The sequence below is a fragment of the Polyergus mexicanus genome, unplaced genomic scaffold (assembly GCF_030449975.1).
Source record: "Polyergus mexicanus isolate NDT 795.1 unplaced genomic scaffold, iyPolMexi1.0 SCAF_6, whole genome shotgun sequence".
NCBI classification, from domain to species: domain Eukaryota; kingdom Metazoa; phylum Arthropoda; class Insecta; order Hymenoptera; family Formicidae; genus Polyergus; species Polyergus mexicanus.
In genome coordinates this window covers 3237008-3253487 of record NW_027223326.1, presented here as the reverse complement: position 1 = coordinate 3253487, position 16480 = coordinate 3237008, and the positions used below count along the sequence as shown (strand labels likewise).

Genomic DNA, 16480 nt, shown 5'->3' with positions numbered 1-16480 from the left:
GAGTGAAATTGCACAAAAATATCAAACGGAATCCGTAACGAAACGGTGCGATCATAATAGCAAAAACCTTGACTATTTTAGAAGACATTTTTATATCATATCGTCTAAATTATCGGAATCTCTCTTTATTTCAACTTTGAATTAATCAGACACAGCAAGATCATAACATCAAGATGCAAATGAATGCGGAACAATAATAATGCACAATACAGTTTATAGATAACTATTTTATAAGGAATTGAAATTATACATATACAGAGTGGCCCACGTAAAGTGTTACAAGCTAATAACTCTAAAAATATTTGTCAAATCAAAAAATTGTTCATGAGAAAGTTCCATGTTTTCAAGGAGCCTCTTTAACTATGTAAACATAAAATTTCCCCCACTCCCCCTCTAAAGGGAGCGGAAAGTAACTTTAAAATTTTAAATGAAACTCCCTATTTTTTATTACATATTTTTATAGGTTATCTCGAGAGCTTTTCAAAACACTATAATAAAGTATTTTTTCATTAAGTATTTTTTGAGTTATTTTATATCTTAATCTGACATATTTTGATATAAAAAATTAAATATTTCGTAAAATTTTTAGTTTCCAATAATCTTACCGTAATACTTTTATCTACAGAATAATGAGACAAATCAATTAGTGTAAAAAAATAATTGTTTTTAAGAAAAAGTATGTAATTACTTGCAATATATTTTTTTAAACAATTATTTGTTTTTTTCTTTAGACTAATTGATTTGTCTCATTATTCTGTACATAAAAGTATTACAGAAAGATTGTCGAAAACTAAATATTTTACGAGATATTTTATTTTTTATATCAAAATATGTCAGATTAAGATATAAAATAACTCAAAAAGTACTTAATGAAAAAATACTTTATTATAGTTTTTTGAAAATCTCGAGATAAGCTAAAAATATGCAATAAGAAATAGGAGGTTCTACTTTACAGGGGGGCCGGGGACAATTTTATGTTTATGTAGCTAGAAAGGCCCCTCGAAAACATGAAACTTTCTCATGAACAATTTTTTGATTTGACAAATATTTTTAGACTTATTAGCTTGTAATACTTTACGTAGGTCACCCTGTATATATCGGCAATTGAGATTTCCGGCAATGTGATGTAGACAAATAATGCTATTGGCAATTACTTCAGTGGAAAAATTAATTCTTTTAATTTCTTTATTCTTTTTTTTTTCTCAACGTTCTTATAATAATGGCACATTCATTGAAAACAATTGCATGCGTAATTAATTGAGATCAGAAAGCAAGTAAAAATAGAAAATACTATGTATATTTATAAATCAAACTTATATAGTAATAGAAGAAGACACAACGCAAGAAAAATAATTCGATCCAGAAAACAATTAATTTAAAATATGGAAATTGCATCTACTTTTATTTTTAAAGTGGATGCAGAGATTTATTGCAATTTATCTAGCATAGACAGCATTTATCTATAATCGTTCACGCCATAATAATTCTTCCTAATGATATAACCAATCATACAATGTATATAATATAACGATACATATGTGTCTATATAATATAACGATACATATATGTGTACATTATATTAAACATTATTTATACTGAAACGAGTTATCACCATGAGCTATCATGATAATATATCTCCTTTAAATAAAAAATCAACCAGAAAAGAAAAAAAAAGAGGAAAATAGAAGAGAAGGGGATAGTGGGGAAAGAGAAAGACAAAGACAGTTGTTGCGGATTCCGCGTGATGAAACGTTCGACCGCACCGGCTAATGAATAAAATCAGATTGATGGCGCCATCCCGTCGCGAAACACGAAACTCGATTTCAAGCGATGCCATCGTAATTTTGAAATAAACAACCGTATTACAATAATTCGTCTGCTCCTAAAAAGTGAAAACATTTTATGATCCTTGCTAGATAATAGAGTCATATGATTTGACGCTGCGCGATTGGATCGCGAGAATCATTGTCCTCGCAGGATTGCGCCGCACGCAAAGGCTCACCACAACTTCCGCAGTAGACTGTTCGGATGCCGGTAGATATCGTTTTCATCAAAATTTCTCCGCGAGATTGGTCCGAGCCGATTTTCTCTACGGTCGCCTTTATTCTGCCATCGCTCACAAAATATAATCCTCGCCGTGCGCAGAGTGTTTACGAGTGGAAACATTTGAGTGACCTCTGACTCGCAAGATCCGACCGGTTCTGAACCGATCGAGCTCATTATTGGAGCTAATTTGTATATCCGTATAATTTTGAACGGCATTCGCAAGGGGCAGGCCAGGTAGCCATAGCGTAAAATTCACATTTAGGGTGGCTCATTTCCAGACTCGTATCCGCAAAAAATTCGCTGTCTCATGCGATCACTGTTCTTCATTGCTCATTAGAAAACGAGATTCTAATATTTTGGGAAGTAGAAGAACTGCCACAAATTCTGTTTCCGGAAGAACAAAAGTATGAGATATATTTTTGGTCGATTCACTCACGAGCTCCCGACGGGAGATATGTAATCCGTCTTTCTTTCAAGAAGAAGTTTCCCATTGAAATAAGCGAGTGGCGCTCAATTACCATGCATCGACTGATCGCGCTAAATCTGCGGCTTAATTTAATTCCAGGATTGAAAAGGAAATACTCGAATTTTCTCGTGGAGTATGAGACTCTTGGACATATGACACTCGTAGCGCCTCCAGCGCTGAACCGCAAATCGTATACATACCACATCAAGCTCGACAACAAAATTATGCGTAGTTTTCAACGCGTTAAGCATCACGACGAATGATACTTCTCTCAATTCACACTTACCGGTCCTAAATTGCAAACGGATTTAATTGCGGTCTTACTGAGATGGCGCTAGCATAAATGTATCTATACTGTCGATATCGTAAAAATATACAGACAAATCTTAATCGATCCACGCGATCGCGATTATCAGCGCATTTTATGGTGTAATAACGATTCTAATGAAATACGGGATTATCACTTAACCGCGGTATTAAATCACTTAATCACTGTACAGCATCAGCGCCCTTTTTGACCCTTCGATTCATAAAACGATTAGTGCATAATGATGGTGACGCTTTTCCGCTCGCAGCTCCAATTTTGCAGGATAACATTTATGTAGACGACGTTCTTTTCGGCGCTGAAAACGTTCCTTTACTGTGTCACTCACGAGAGCAAGTATACAATCTCTTCGCCAACGGAGGACTCACCCTCCGAAAATGGGCTAGTAATAAATTGGAGTTACTCAAAGATATTCCTTTGGAGGATCACGGTTTCGCCTATAAAAAAATTGTACAGTTCGATGATAAGTATTCTGGACATATCGTGGATTCCCGATTCATTCCAATTTCGAATGTTTCTATCGGAATCAGTGCCTCGTATAAAACATATTATACTCTACAATCGCGAAATTATTCGATTCACCCCGATTACAGTCATTGCAAAAATTTTTATGCAAAATTTATGGCATATAAAATTAAAATGGGATAATGCTATTCCCTTTTCTGTCATTAATCGATGGGAAACAATATATCGCAACCTCTCGCATTTAAACGGATTACAAATTCCATAATGGACAGATCACCACAGATGGACAGATGGACCACGGTTCCAATACCGTTCATTATGAGCTCCATGATTCACTGATGCCACGGTTTCACAGATGTCAACCGTTGCTTACACCGCGGTAGTGTACATACGAGTGATATCTTTATCCGATGAATTCACCATCCGCTTATTCACCGCCAAATCAAAAGTTGCGCCGCTTAAAACTATGAGTGTCCTTTGCCTCGAACTTTCAGCCATAGTTCCTTTGGCACGCATCATGGGGTACATTCGAGAATCTCTGAGCTTAAAAGCAATTACGTCATGCTGTTGGATGGATTCTACTGTCGATTCTACTGTCTATCATGGCTACAATGGCTACATCGCATCCATTGCGATAGAAAACTTTTGTTTCGAATCGCTTTGCCGATATCCAAACTCGAATTCCCGATGTTCAATGGTGCTACGTGTCGACTCACGAAAATCCGGCAGATTGTGCATCGAGAGGGTTTCTATCTCCTATCTCCTTTTCTAGATCCTATCTCCGCGGTTCTCGTTTACGTTGCACATCGCGTGCAACTTGTTGTAAATAAACTTGCTTTGTATGATTGTTCCACAAGTACAATAAATTGTTAATTGTGATCTGTGCAAGCAATAAAACAGTCATTTCGTGAGTTCAATCATATCATCATAGTCATCTGTTAACTCCTTCACACGACAAGTCCGCTCCTTCACTCCACAAATTTCGGCGTGTCAATCAACGTATGTTCCGGCAGTTTCCATTTCGAACGCGCTTCCGACGGCATAATCGCGAATTCGATTGAATGCTAGGACAACTGTGTTTCCCTCCGGATCTTGCGATAATCTCTCTCACTCGTAAGCAGCGAACGAAACAATAGAAAAAAAGGAACAGTGTAAGAGAAGACAAAGAAAATAAAAAGGGGAGAATGATATGTCATATAGCAATTGTTGTTACATTTAATTCCTGTTCTACTTTAAATCATTGATATGTACTGAAATCATAATATATATATTTCTAAAAAATATATAAAAGCATTAAATAACATTAAAAAAAATTAAAAACATTAAATATTAAAAACATTAAATAAACATTAAATATACTTACTATATAATTCAATGTACTTTATCTCATCAAAAATGATAGTATTACTAAAAGCATTTTAATAATTAATAAATAATAGCTATATTAATATTTTTTATCTTAGGCTTTTTTTAGCAAAAATATCAATATTTTATAGAAATTACAATAAAAGAAATGATTATAAAATATTCAATAATAGATTCAAGAAAAATGCTATGATGCTTTGTTGTCTTATAGTTTAGCAACAATATTTACCATAGAAATGTTTATATTCTTGATTTTTGGAGTTAAATAATAACGGCTCACTGTAGTTAAAAAAATTAAAAGACATTATAATTAATTCATCTGGTTTCTGATATAACGGTATTATATTTTCGTCAGGAAGGTAGATTTTGGTTAACTGATCCACACAAAAGCCATTCCCACATTCTGTAGAATTCGGTGGATTAAACTGAAATGTTTACGAAACTAAATTAATAATCTTTTATAAACATAATATATTTATATTGTACTTATGTATTAAAAGTAATATATAATTGTAAATAATTAATATCTAATTATATATAAAAAAGTAATTATATATATGAAAAAGTACATTCTTTATTTTGGTAACACTGTTGAGATATATTATCAATGTAATATATTTGAAATATATTACATTGATAATATTTTACAGAGTACAAGTCTAACAATAAGTCAATAGCATTTTAAATTCAGAAAGGATAACTTTTAATTTTTGAGATATATTTAAAAAGAAAATGTTATAAAAATAAAATAGAATGTAACGATGCACCCCCCATCGTTACTCGGCACATAGCTAGCCGGAAGTCTGCCGCCCGGCGAACACCAGCCGGGCAGTGGCAGAGGCGCCTAGCGCCCTTTTTAATACTTAAATTACCGCGGTTGCGATAAACAACCGTACGACCGTTATACGGCCGCCGTTACGCCGTAATACGACAAGCCCGAGCACAGCCGAACGCTGCCGGAAGATCCCGAGCGTCACCCGCCGAAACGCCGCGTCGTTTCGCCCAGGGGAAACAACGCGTTTACCGTAATTACCCACCGAAAACAACGCGTCGTTATCCCCACCCGGGGGCGAACGACGCAATTACCGATAGACGCTCGGGTATTAAAAGACAGCGTTTCGGCATCTCATTACCAGAACGATTCCTGAATCCGCTCGAGCAGTACGCTCCTAGATACGATACCAGAACCGATCCCGAAATTCGCAGGAACGACGGAACGTGACGTGTTCGCAGCCTTCGCCGAGCATTCTCGGTTTCCGTGCCGTCTTCGAAATCCTCACACAAATCAGACCAACTCGACGAGAGCGGAGTGTTCGCCGCTCTCCTAGATTACGGTCTATTATCCGACCGCTCCAGCCAGCCGGACCGTGGGTTTGCGAGTTCGCTGCCCCGTCGAGTTTTCTCGACTCCGCCGCGCTATCCCCGATTCCGCGGACGGAAGCAGGGACGGAGAGTTCTCCGCCCGGTCGAGGGTACTCGATCTCCGATCGCATTCCCCCTACCACTGGGAATACGCGCATAATCCCGCGACAGCGATCCAACCCGTTTTACGATACTTGCGAATTATATTCACCGCGCCGAAATACCTGTCGCCTAATATTCCCTTGTATTCCGCGCGCCGTCAAAATAAACACGGCCTTGCCGTACACGCGCCGACCGACCGCGCCCTGTTTCTTGCGCGTCTCGCGCGCCGTCAAAATGAACACGCGCCGAATGACCGCGCCCGGTTTCTTGCGCGTTTCGCGTGCCATCAAAATAAACACGGCTTTGCCGTACGAAGAGCGTAAGCGGTTCGATACATCGAACATCGCGCACCGAATAACGAACACCTAGCGCGTTGCATCATCCGCCGCGTGCTAACATCACCCAACTTATTGTAAATCGACCATTGCCGAAAGAGGCAAATAAAGACAATACCTTTTAACTCAATCTTTTCGTGTGTCTCACCTTTTCACGAGCCCTGATCCCGACCGAGCTCATCCGCGCACTCGCGAAAAGTAACCGCGTTACAAGAGAAAGAGAAAGAGAAAAGAGAGATAAAATTTTATTTCATTTTCCTTAAAATTTCCACTCAATTATGTCCCCTTTGGCATGGTGATAGGGTTCTTGGTTACGTGTAGAGTCATTCGTTCAAAAATATAATGGAGATATTGAGCGTGACCAAAACAAAGAGGGACTCCCCAAATCATGGTGTTAGCTGAAAGTTGCATAATGCAGGGGGCGCTGCGTCACAAATAGTACCTCTCGGACACCCTCCAGGAATATTAGCCAATTTTCGGGTATTCGCGGTTCTACCCAGATGAAATCGCGCGATAGCGCTTCCAAAATATACACAAAGAAAAATCAATTCTCGAAATTCAAAGAAAGCACTCAAAGCATAAATTTCTCAGGAATGAAACGACCGCAAGACACGGCAAATGCGGGGTCAATCTTTGCACTAAAAACCTATGTCAGATATAGTAGCGCTTGTCAGACGTCACTACAAAAAGTAATTTCTAAAGGAAATGGCGAAGGCTGAGACCCAAGTTTAAAAAAACCTCATTCTCAAATACGAATATAAAAACTTCAAAGTGGTGATGGTCAGGCGGGTGACCTATGTTCAGACATGAGGATATTAGGATAGCGCTAATATTAGAAGGGTATCTTGATAAATAACTAGATCTTATCGAAGATGGTTATGATCAAGATTATAATCAAGAAATTAATCAAAAAGCGCATTTTCAATATTCTTAAGAGCACTCCCACTTTTGTCGGTGTACAGAAAAAAAACAATGCAATTATTTTAAGCTGTATTAATAAATATTCGATAGATTGGCTCAAAATGCATTATGTACCGATGAACCACCTAGCCGTTTTCAAGTAATAGTGTATGTGATGGAACCAGACATGTCAGCAAAGGAAGCTGTAAAGCTCCGCAAAAATAAAACATGGCTCTGACAACTATAGAATGGATTTTGGATCGGAAAAGCAAACATAGGGGAACTATGTGTATCCACTTTGCCATCTTGATAGGTGATCCTTCCCTAGAGGCTCTCAAAGCCTGCAATTTTGGACTCTTCTCTGGGACGACTCGAAAAGTTGTCAGGTTGATCGATAGAAACACAAAGAAAATAAGGAAAAGTTAATGTGACGAAGGTGCAAGATAAATCGGCTTAATTCATGATAGACCTACCTACATCGCAACAAAAATGCCGCAATAACCTTAACCAAAGATACGGCTGTAATGCAAAGAGAAATAGTACTTATCCAGGAATCATGGCTCCTAAATAATGTTATTAAAGATCTGTGCGTGAATGTGATGTCGTCTACAATGCAAACACCTAAATAAAAGCTTAACGTGGACTATGAATATATAGGGTAGACCTGCCCCTGCCGTGAGAAGCAGTGTAGAAACATATAAAGGACAACAATTCCCATAATTATTATTTCTGTTCTTGCTTAAGTAAAAGTAGCAGAGATAGAAGCAAATGAGGGGAATACATGTGCATGCTCGTTTTGCCTTCACCTTTTCGTACCAGTCCCCATTATACATCAAAAGAAAGAGACATAATGTGATTATTCGGTCCTTCATATGTTTCCAGATCGCCTCTTATGGTACGGATCTATCCTAAATGTCTACAGCGTGAACAATATAGTTAAGATAGAATAAATTAATTTTATAGTAGATGCGGGTGTACGCGTGCGGTAAACTACCGAGCGAATTTATTTTAAGTTAATATGTTTTAGGTTAAATTACTCAGTAAACACTGTTTATTGCAGTAATATAACGTGGAAATAACAAATGATATAACGCACAAGTTATTTATATGATATAAAATTCGAATATATTATACATATTATTTTGCAACATTACAACATAATGCAACAAAACATTATTTCAATATAGTATTGCAATATAGTATTTCTATATATATATTAGCTATGTATATATTAGGGGTTGCAATCCTGCGGGATTAATGTAGGATTGCTGTCAATCCCGCGGGATCCCGCGGAATCTCGCAACATTTTTAAAGATAAAAGATAGTTTTTAAAATTGTAACAAATAATAAAATAATACTTAAAACTCGCCTCGAAAATTTTGAAAACAACTTTAACAAATCCAAAGAAACTATCTTTAAACTGATTTTATTATGATTTTTAGGTTTTAATTAAAAATGTTTGAAAAAATCATTATTTTCAAAGAAATAATCATTTATTCTGCTTAACAATATTAACTAATATTAATAATGAATGATATTTTCATTTAATCGTACATTATCACGAATCACTTTGGAAAAGCTATTTCTTATTATAATTGTGGCGAATTTTCGACACAAACGCACCCAACACGTGCAAGCACGCGGCTAATAGCACGCGCCAAGCACGTGCAAGCTAACGGCAGCCTTAAGAAGTCAACGTGACGCGGCGTTAGCTGCGAAGAAACGCCTATGAGTGGGATCTGATGAGAAGGGAATATAAAGGCCCGCAACGGGACCAGACAGCGAGTCGCCGCTCACAGCCGACGAAGCCATCTCGCACGTTAGAGCTGACATTGTATAAAACGGAACAATCCGCCACAAGTTCTCATTTTTAGGAGTTTAGCTTCTACGGAAAAGTGGACACGGTATTCACCACGGTCACCGCCGCCCAAGTCACCGGACAATGAGCGGACAGGAGGGAACAACCAACCGAAGTTGCCAGCGCAGCCCTTCCAAGAGTGGAGAGTAAGTTGGAGCTTGCTGTCTTAGAAGCTGATGCTCATCGAGCTGCCGCCGCTGAGATTGACTCGGCCGATACGACACCTCCTCGAGACGTGGGACATACACGTCAAACGATACACATCACTACGAGAATCCTAGACAATACCTCCACCGGTATCGCCTCTTCTAGCCTCTCCAGCCAGGCCAGTATCCAGGGAGACACAGACTTTATTGCTGACACGTGCACACCGGGGCACGCAGGCGGAATATCCGGTCGAGGTGGACCAGACATCGCAATCGGATAGTGAGTGGAAGCCGTTCATCCAGAGTACCTGTACGCAGACCGACCCGGAACACGCAGCATCTCCCATCGGGACGAGCCGCCGAACACCAGACAGTCCATGACCACGCAGGGTGCATCGTAGCCCTACAGGACCGGAAGCCGCAGTTTGTTCCGGAAAGTAGGTAGGGCTCACCGAGGAAGGCGAAGGCCACTCCTTCCATCGTGTGGCGGGAACGCACGCCATATTGAACGGCTCTTCTGAGAGCCTACATAACCGGCCCTTCTCAGAGCCACCAACACTCTCAAACGTCTGAATACTCGTGGCAAAAGCATATAAATCGTAGACCAGAGAAATAATCGTCTTGTAAATTAACCTCCGACCTCTTACGCGAAAAATAATTAGCAAAATAAACGCTAAAATAATCATTAATTAAAAAGAGAATACAAGTCAAGTAAATCTATACTCAATATTAATGATAAACAAGAAAAGCTTTTATAAAAGTAAAATTAAACTTAATTTTAATTTTGTTTATTAAATTTTTTTTTAAATCAGCATTGAAACCTTTCAAAATAAAATATTAATTTATTCAAATTAAAATATTAATAAGAAAAGTTGCCTTAAAAACTTAATTTGTTCATTATTCTGAAAATATGATCTTAAAAAGCACAGATTATTAATGTTTTCATCTCCCAGACTGGTTCTCAGATCGTTACATATGTATTCTGCGATTTAAAATGTTCTCTCAGCTTCTACACTTGTCATTGGATGATTTATATGTCATACAAAGGTATCTATTTTTGATATCATCATTTTCAAAAGCAATTATTTCTGTTTTTAATATATTCTCTAAATTTTTAGAAAGAATCTTCGATTCGATCACTTTTATTTTGAAATATTCCTTCTGTAATTTCATCTCAATTTTCTCTTCCAAGATAAAGTGTGAGATTTGTCTTGTTCTTGGCCTTTGTTGAAATTGTTGGAACATGAAGCAGTATTGGATGCATATAAAATTTTTTCTCCATGTTTATTGCTCAGAACTCTTCTTAACAGATTTTTTATTTTTTTACATATAATTCTTTTAAGCAGGAATGTAATATTGTCTGGATTTTTAAAGTCATTTTCAAATTTTATAGGATTTTGTAAATACAACAGTGTTCCAGTTAAGTCAGCGTTCGGCGTTGTTTGATTCTTCGACGAAGTGCTGCAATTTGGTGCTAAGAGGAGTAGATTGATTATCTAGTTTTTCTAATATAAACTGCAATGTTGTTTCGGTTATGATAAGCGTTGCATCTCTTCTGCATAATACCTAAACACTTAATTTTATTGGTTCCAGAGAATTCTTCAAGTCATTTATAGTAAACCATTCTGTTTCGGAGAATCGGATTTCCGATCATAAGTCGATCAAGGCTTTACTAATGCATAATCTTACATTATAGAAGTTCTAACATATTTACCAACTATTCCAACGAGTTTTACAATCTAAAATCAATTCTAATCTTTTACCGTGCTCTTCTTGAATATTTTTATGCAAAATGAGATCTTTTTTTGTAAGTTATTTTCTGAAAATCTTTACAATTTTTCGAACCTTTGTAATGAGATCTTTATAATCCGAAGCTATCTTCACAGATGAAGGAGTACAATCCACTACAAAATTCCCTTCATCAGCGTCAAATGACTCAGATTGATCGGCATTGTGAATTTCTTAAAATCTTCTTGCTCCTCCTTGGTCTTGATCCTCCTCTTCTGCTAAATCTTTGTACAGAACGTCAATAATTGCAAGTTGTATACCATGCGCAAAACAACGTTGTTGAAAGTAAGGTATTAGGTTTCCAACTTTTATCATCATGTTTAGACCATCAGTAGTTATAGCAACAATATCGTCTTTAATATTTATATTGAAGATCTTGAGATGCTCTTCGATCAAATTCACATAATGTTCTGCTGAAGAAGAACCTTGGATTCTGATTAAGCCAAGACTGCGATGCTGTTTATCACTATGTAGATTTATATTTAAATAACGTCGGTTCTTTCGAAATGTCCATTCATCGAATATTAATGAAAATTTTTGATTTTACATTTGCAATTTGTGGATTTCATTTATCATATTAACTTTTACAGATTCTGAGAATTGAATAACTATAGACCTTATTATATTTGAAGACAATGGAAATTTCTGATCACTTTTTTGAAACAAATATCTTAAATCTAAAGATTTGCAGAAAGAATTAACAGAAAATCCGTCATGGCAGTCATTCGAGAAATCATCATTTCCATGGTATTCTCTTTTTAAAAAAATCATTATTTTTTTTTTTTTGGTATGATATTTTCATTGTCCGGCCTGATCGAAGAAGTAGATGGTGCAGATATAATCTGTTGATTTGATGACGAGGAATTTAATTTAAAGTCTATACAATGTTTGCTTTTCAAGTGCGTCACTAAATCTTTGCTTGACCGTTGACTTATTTTTAAAACCGCAGAACACAATAGGCATTTAGCATTATTTAAATGTTCCTCTTTTGCTAAACACTTCCACACTGTAACTTTTCGTCTTCCCCATTCATTGCACAATGCGATTCTTTACTATTAATTCTTTTATAATCAACTTCGTAAATCGTATTATTAACAGCAATACAATAAAACAAAATTACTTTTAAACACGCGCGCCTTGAAATACGTGCAGCTTTATTTCTTTTAAACAAAGTAACAAACTAACTATAAGTATCAATTGAGTTGGACAATTGGCGGTGGTGGTGCCGGCAGTGGAATTGTGGGATGCGCCAAGCGTGCGGAGCGAGATAAGTACACGCTTTGATCGCGCCGTCGCGTGCCTTGTTGTCATCATGTTGCTATTGGCATTATTTTGTTTTTGGTCATAGTACATACAATTCCGCAAATCCCGCAAGATGCTACACATCTCAACTGTCATCGGTGGAATCAAAATAAAAGTGCGGGATTGCAACTCCTAATATATATTCCTTCGCTTACGCGGCGAAACTAGGATAAATTAACTTTGTAACGATACCGTTACTAACGGCCTCGCGGACCGACCAACCGTTCGCATTAGGAGACTCGGCGCCTGTGGCGCCAAACGCCTACACCTGTAACGCCGTGGGGACCACGCCACTATGCGCTGATTGGGAGACCGGCCGGCATGCTTCGCCAGATATATAAAGCAGCCTGACGAGCGCTTCGGCACCAGTTCCTAATCCTGAGTCCTGTCCGACACAGCTCACCAGATCCGAAACTGACTCCGCTGAAACCAGGCAACGGGCTTTCCGGTTGCTGAAACAGCATATTTCGCACCTTCGCTAACCAGGCTACGGGTTTTTTGTGGTTAGATCGGGCTTCCCGGTTGCTGGAACGGCAAATCCTATGACTCTGCTAAACCAGGCTACGAGCTTTCCGTGGTTAGGCCGGGCTTCCCGGTTGCTGGGAGGGCACATAAATTTTAAGATCCGCCGCTTACCCAGTTCTTGTAAACACCGACCTGCTAGAATCCGTCGTTTATCCATTATCTGTAAATACCGTGATTTACCGATTCTAAATGCCACGATCTACCGCTTGTAAATACCGCGACCTGCTAAAATCTGCCGCTTCATGTAAATACCGCGTAGAATCTAAGATCTGCCGTTAACCAGCGCATATAACGCCTTCTTGTAAATCCCGCCACCGCGTATCTTATATCACCGAGACACCGCCTGCATGAGTTTTGCTTGCTACACGAGTTTAGCCTGCGCCCGCTTACATTTTTCTGCTTGCACAAACATTGCTGCTTACAACTCTTGCACGACCATTTTGTAAATAATTTTGTTTGAATAAACCGTTTTTATTTCACCAAGGACGAGTGAGTTTGGGTTTCCCCCTTCTCCAGAATTCTGGCACGGACGAGCCTAATCCGCGGTGTCAAGAAAGATGAACTCTCACAACTTGTATTCAGGTTTTCACCATAAAATGGATATAAAGCCTGTAAAGGATGGATACTAATATAAGATCCAAAGTATATCTCTTCTTGTTAATGTCTGATACACTCTTAATAAGGGATTCAAAATATGAAACAAATTATTTAAAATTGGACGGATAAGAAATAGTCCATTTACTACCTATTTGAAGCAGAAAATCGAAATTTTGCTATAAATTAGATCTCGAATTTTATAAATTACTTATAATTTATTTTTTTTATTTATTTAATTACCAATTTTATGACCAATTCTATACAAACCAAAATTCTATGTAAAATATAATACGGCGTAACAATGATGTAACATTTTATATTATATATTATATTTATGAATAGGAAATTACAATAAACCAGTAATTTACCAGTAACACTTAGTATGTATATTATTTATAACTCTCTCTCTCTCTCTCTCTCTCTCTCTCTCTCTCTCTCTCTCTCTCTCTCTCTCTCTCTCTCTCTCTCTCTCTCTCTCTCTCTTCCCTCCCTCTCTCCGCAATCCTGTTCGTTTATATCGACTTCCGCTTCCGTTTATAGATAATATATTCATCCTCTCCAATTTCCATAGACTCATACTTTCATTCATTCGTTCCACGCTTCCATTCTCCCAACCTTCCTTCCCCCTCGCTATCTACCTCACATCCTTTCTTTTCTCATCTACCCCCCTCATCCACATCTCCCCTTCCTTTTTACTTCCCCAAGACCCTTTCAAACGTTTCTTGCCAACTTTCCTCTCCCCTCTCTCCATGCCTTGCACCTCTCCCATATGTGTTCCCACATTTCCTCTTTACTTCGATATAATTTATAAACCCTTTTCCTTTCCTCCTCCCAATACCTTTCCACCCTCATTTAATTACCTAGCCTATATCTCGCTACCCTCCTCTATTTACTCTCACTCCACCCTTTCTTCAAGTAACCCGAGATACCTTCTTCCTTCACTCTTCCGTACCATACATTATATTTGGAATCTCTTATTTTTTCCTATCTCTCTGCTATTTGCAACTCTCTTTCCTTTTTTTCCACTTTTTCCTATATCTCCTCCCCTCTCTTTCTATTCACAACTTCCCATCTCCCTAACCCCCACTCCTCTTGTTCCAAAAAGTTCACTCTCCCTCTCTCAATCTGACAGCTTCCTGCTCCTTCGCACTCCACCCTCTTCCTCAATTCCTTCATGCATTCCACTGCCACCTCTCCTCATCTCCCTTCTTCTAGTCTCCTTTTGAAACCCCATGCCCTCCGCCCCACTCTACTTCTCATTTTCTATCTTTGCAACTCCTTCCTCATCATGTATCACGGTGTCCTACTTTCCACCTTCAGTACCATCTCAAAAGCCTTTCACCTCAGGATTTTTACCTTTTGTCTCTCCTTTCAACCCCATATCTCTACCCCATATCCCATCACCATTCACACCAATCTGTCAAACAGCCATAATTTCCTACTCCAACCTTTCCCAAACTTCTCTTTCCTATACTCCAAATCTGCCCCATCACCATCGCTGCTCTCTTAACCCTTTCTCTTATATGACATTCTTATCCTCCATTCAATTGAAATGTATAAATAAATATTTAAATTCCCTTACTTCTTCGATTACTTTGCCCCGCTATATCCAGCTCACCTTCTTCCTTCTCCCTCTCCTCTTCTTAAGCCTCATTACTTTAATCTTCTGTTATGTCCTGACGACTCCACGATTCCTTCCTTCCGCGACGTTGCGGCAATGATCGTCAGTTGGTGATAAGAATGAATCGTTCAATAAAAAAAGCATCTTGTGCCATACGTTTCTTTTAAACACTGTCATTTGTCAGTAACTACACCCACGAATATGGAAAAGACACAAGGAAATCGGTGATGGAAACTATGCCGGTCTCCTCGAGATACATAAAAAATAATAGCTACCTCTTGCAGTAGAACTTCCGGTGGAAGAACAAGGAGATAACAAGAACTTTTAACGAAATGTTTAATAAATGCAGCTGCATTAATACTGATAATAATTTTCTAACGGACAAGTACAACTGGATCAATAACAATAAATTCTCCTTGACGAAAGATTTAATAAACACAGCTGCATCAACGTCGACAAAAATAATTATAAGGAAGTAAAACCCTTTTCTGATCAGACCATGTGCGCGAGGGTCTCCCGGAAAAATTAATGTTTAAGCAACTTTTAAACTGATATTGAAATCACTAACCGACGATCAGCACGGGTAAAAATATGAAAATAGGTGACACCACTCACCGAATAAGGACACTGGCACGATTCTAATTCGTTAAAATCTTGAAGAATTCCTACTTTTGCATAATTTCAATTCGTTGAAGTTTTGGAAGATCCCTACTCTTAAAATTAGAATATATCTCCACAAAAGGATTATAAAAAGAGAACTTGTAAGACATTCAAGAGGTACATTTTTTTTACATTTCACAATCACACACTTATTCTCCAGTCTTCAGTCTAACGCAGTCTTACTCTGTGCTTTTGCACCGTAATTCGCGAGTTAATTACTTGTGAAACCAATGTCCTTACTTGGCATTATCTCCAGAGCAACCACGAGTCGAACATCGGACTACTGATATGAGACATAGAGTGAAACACCGCACAAATTCGTCGCCTCTCCACTTCTGAATCACTATTAAAAACGTAAGTCTAATTGAATAATTTTTCTTTTCCAATTCATTACAATTCATAACTGCAGAATGTTTCATTCTTTCAAAATCATTACCCGTTTCGGCAATAAGTCTTAGAAAGTTTAATCTTAATCTAATACATATGCGAGCGATCAATTTTATATTTTCAATTATTCTTAACATATGCATTTATTGATTTATATATTGATTTTGATTTTATTTTTCTTATCCTATAATTAAATATACTTTTATATTGTATTAACCAATCAGAACCCT

The 16480-nt window shown here is 37.8% G+C and overlaps 1 protein-coding gene across 1 annotated transcript in view; it reads right to left on the bottom strand.

Annotated features, from left to right (window-relative positions):
* Nucleotides 1-16480, bottom strand: part of LOC138934025 (uncharacterized) — a 113506-nt gene that overhangs the window by 28665 nt on the left and 68361 nt on the right. The window contains exon 4 of the mRNA XM_070297393.1: nucleotides 4897-5092. Within this exon, the coding sequence (XP_070153494.1) occupies nucleotides 4897-5092 (196 nt within the window). The remainder of the gene's footprint in view (nucleotides 1-4896; nucleotides 5093-16480) is intronic.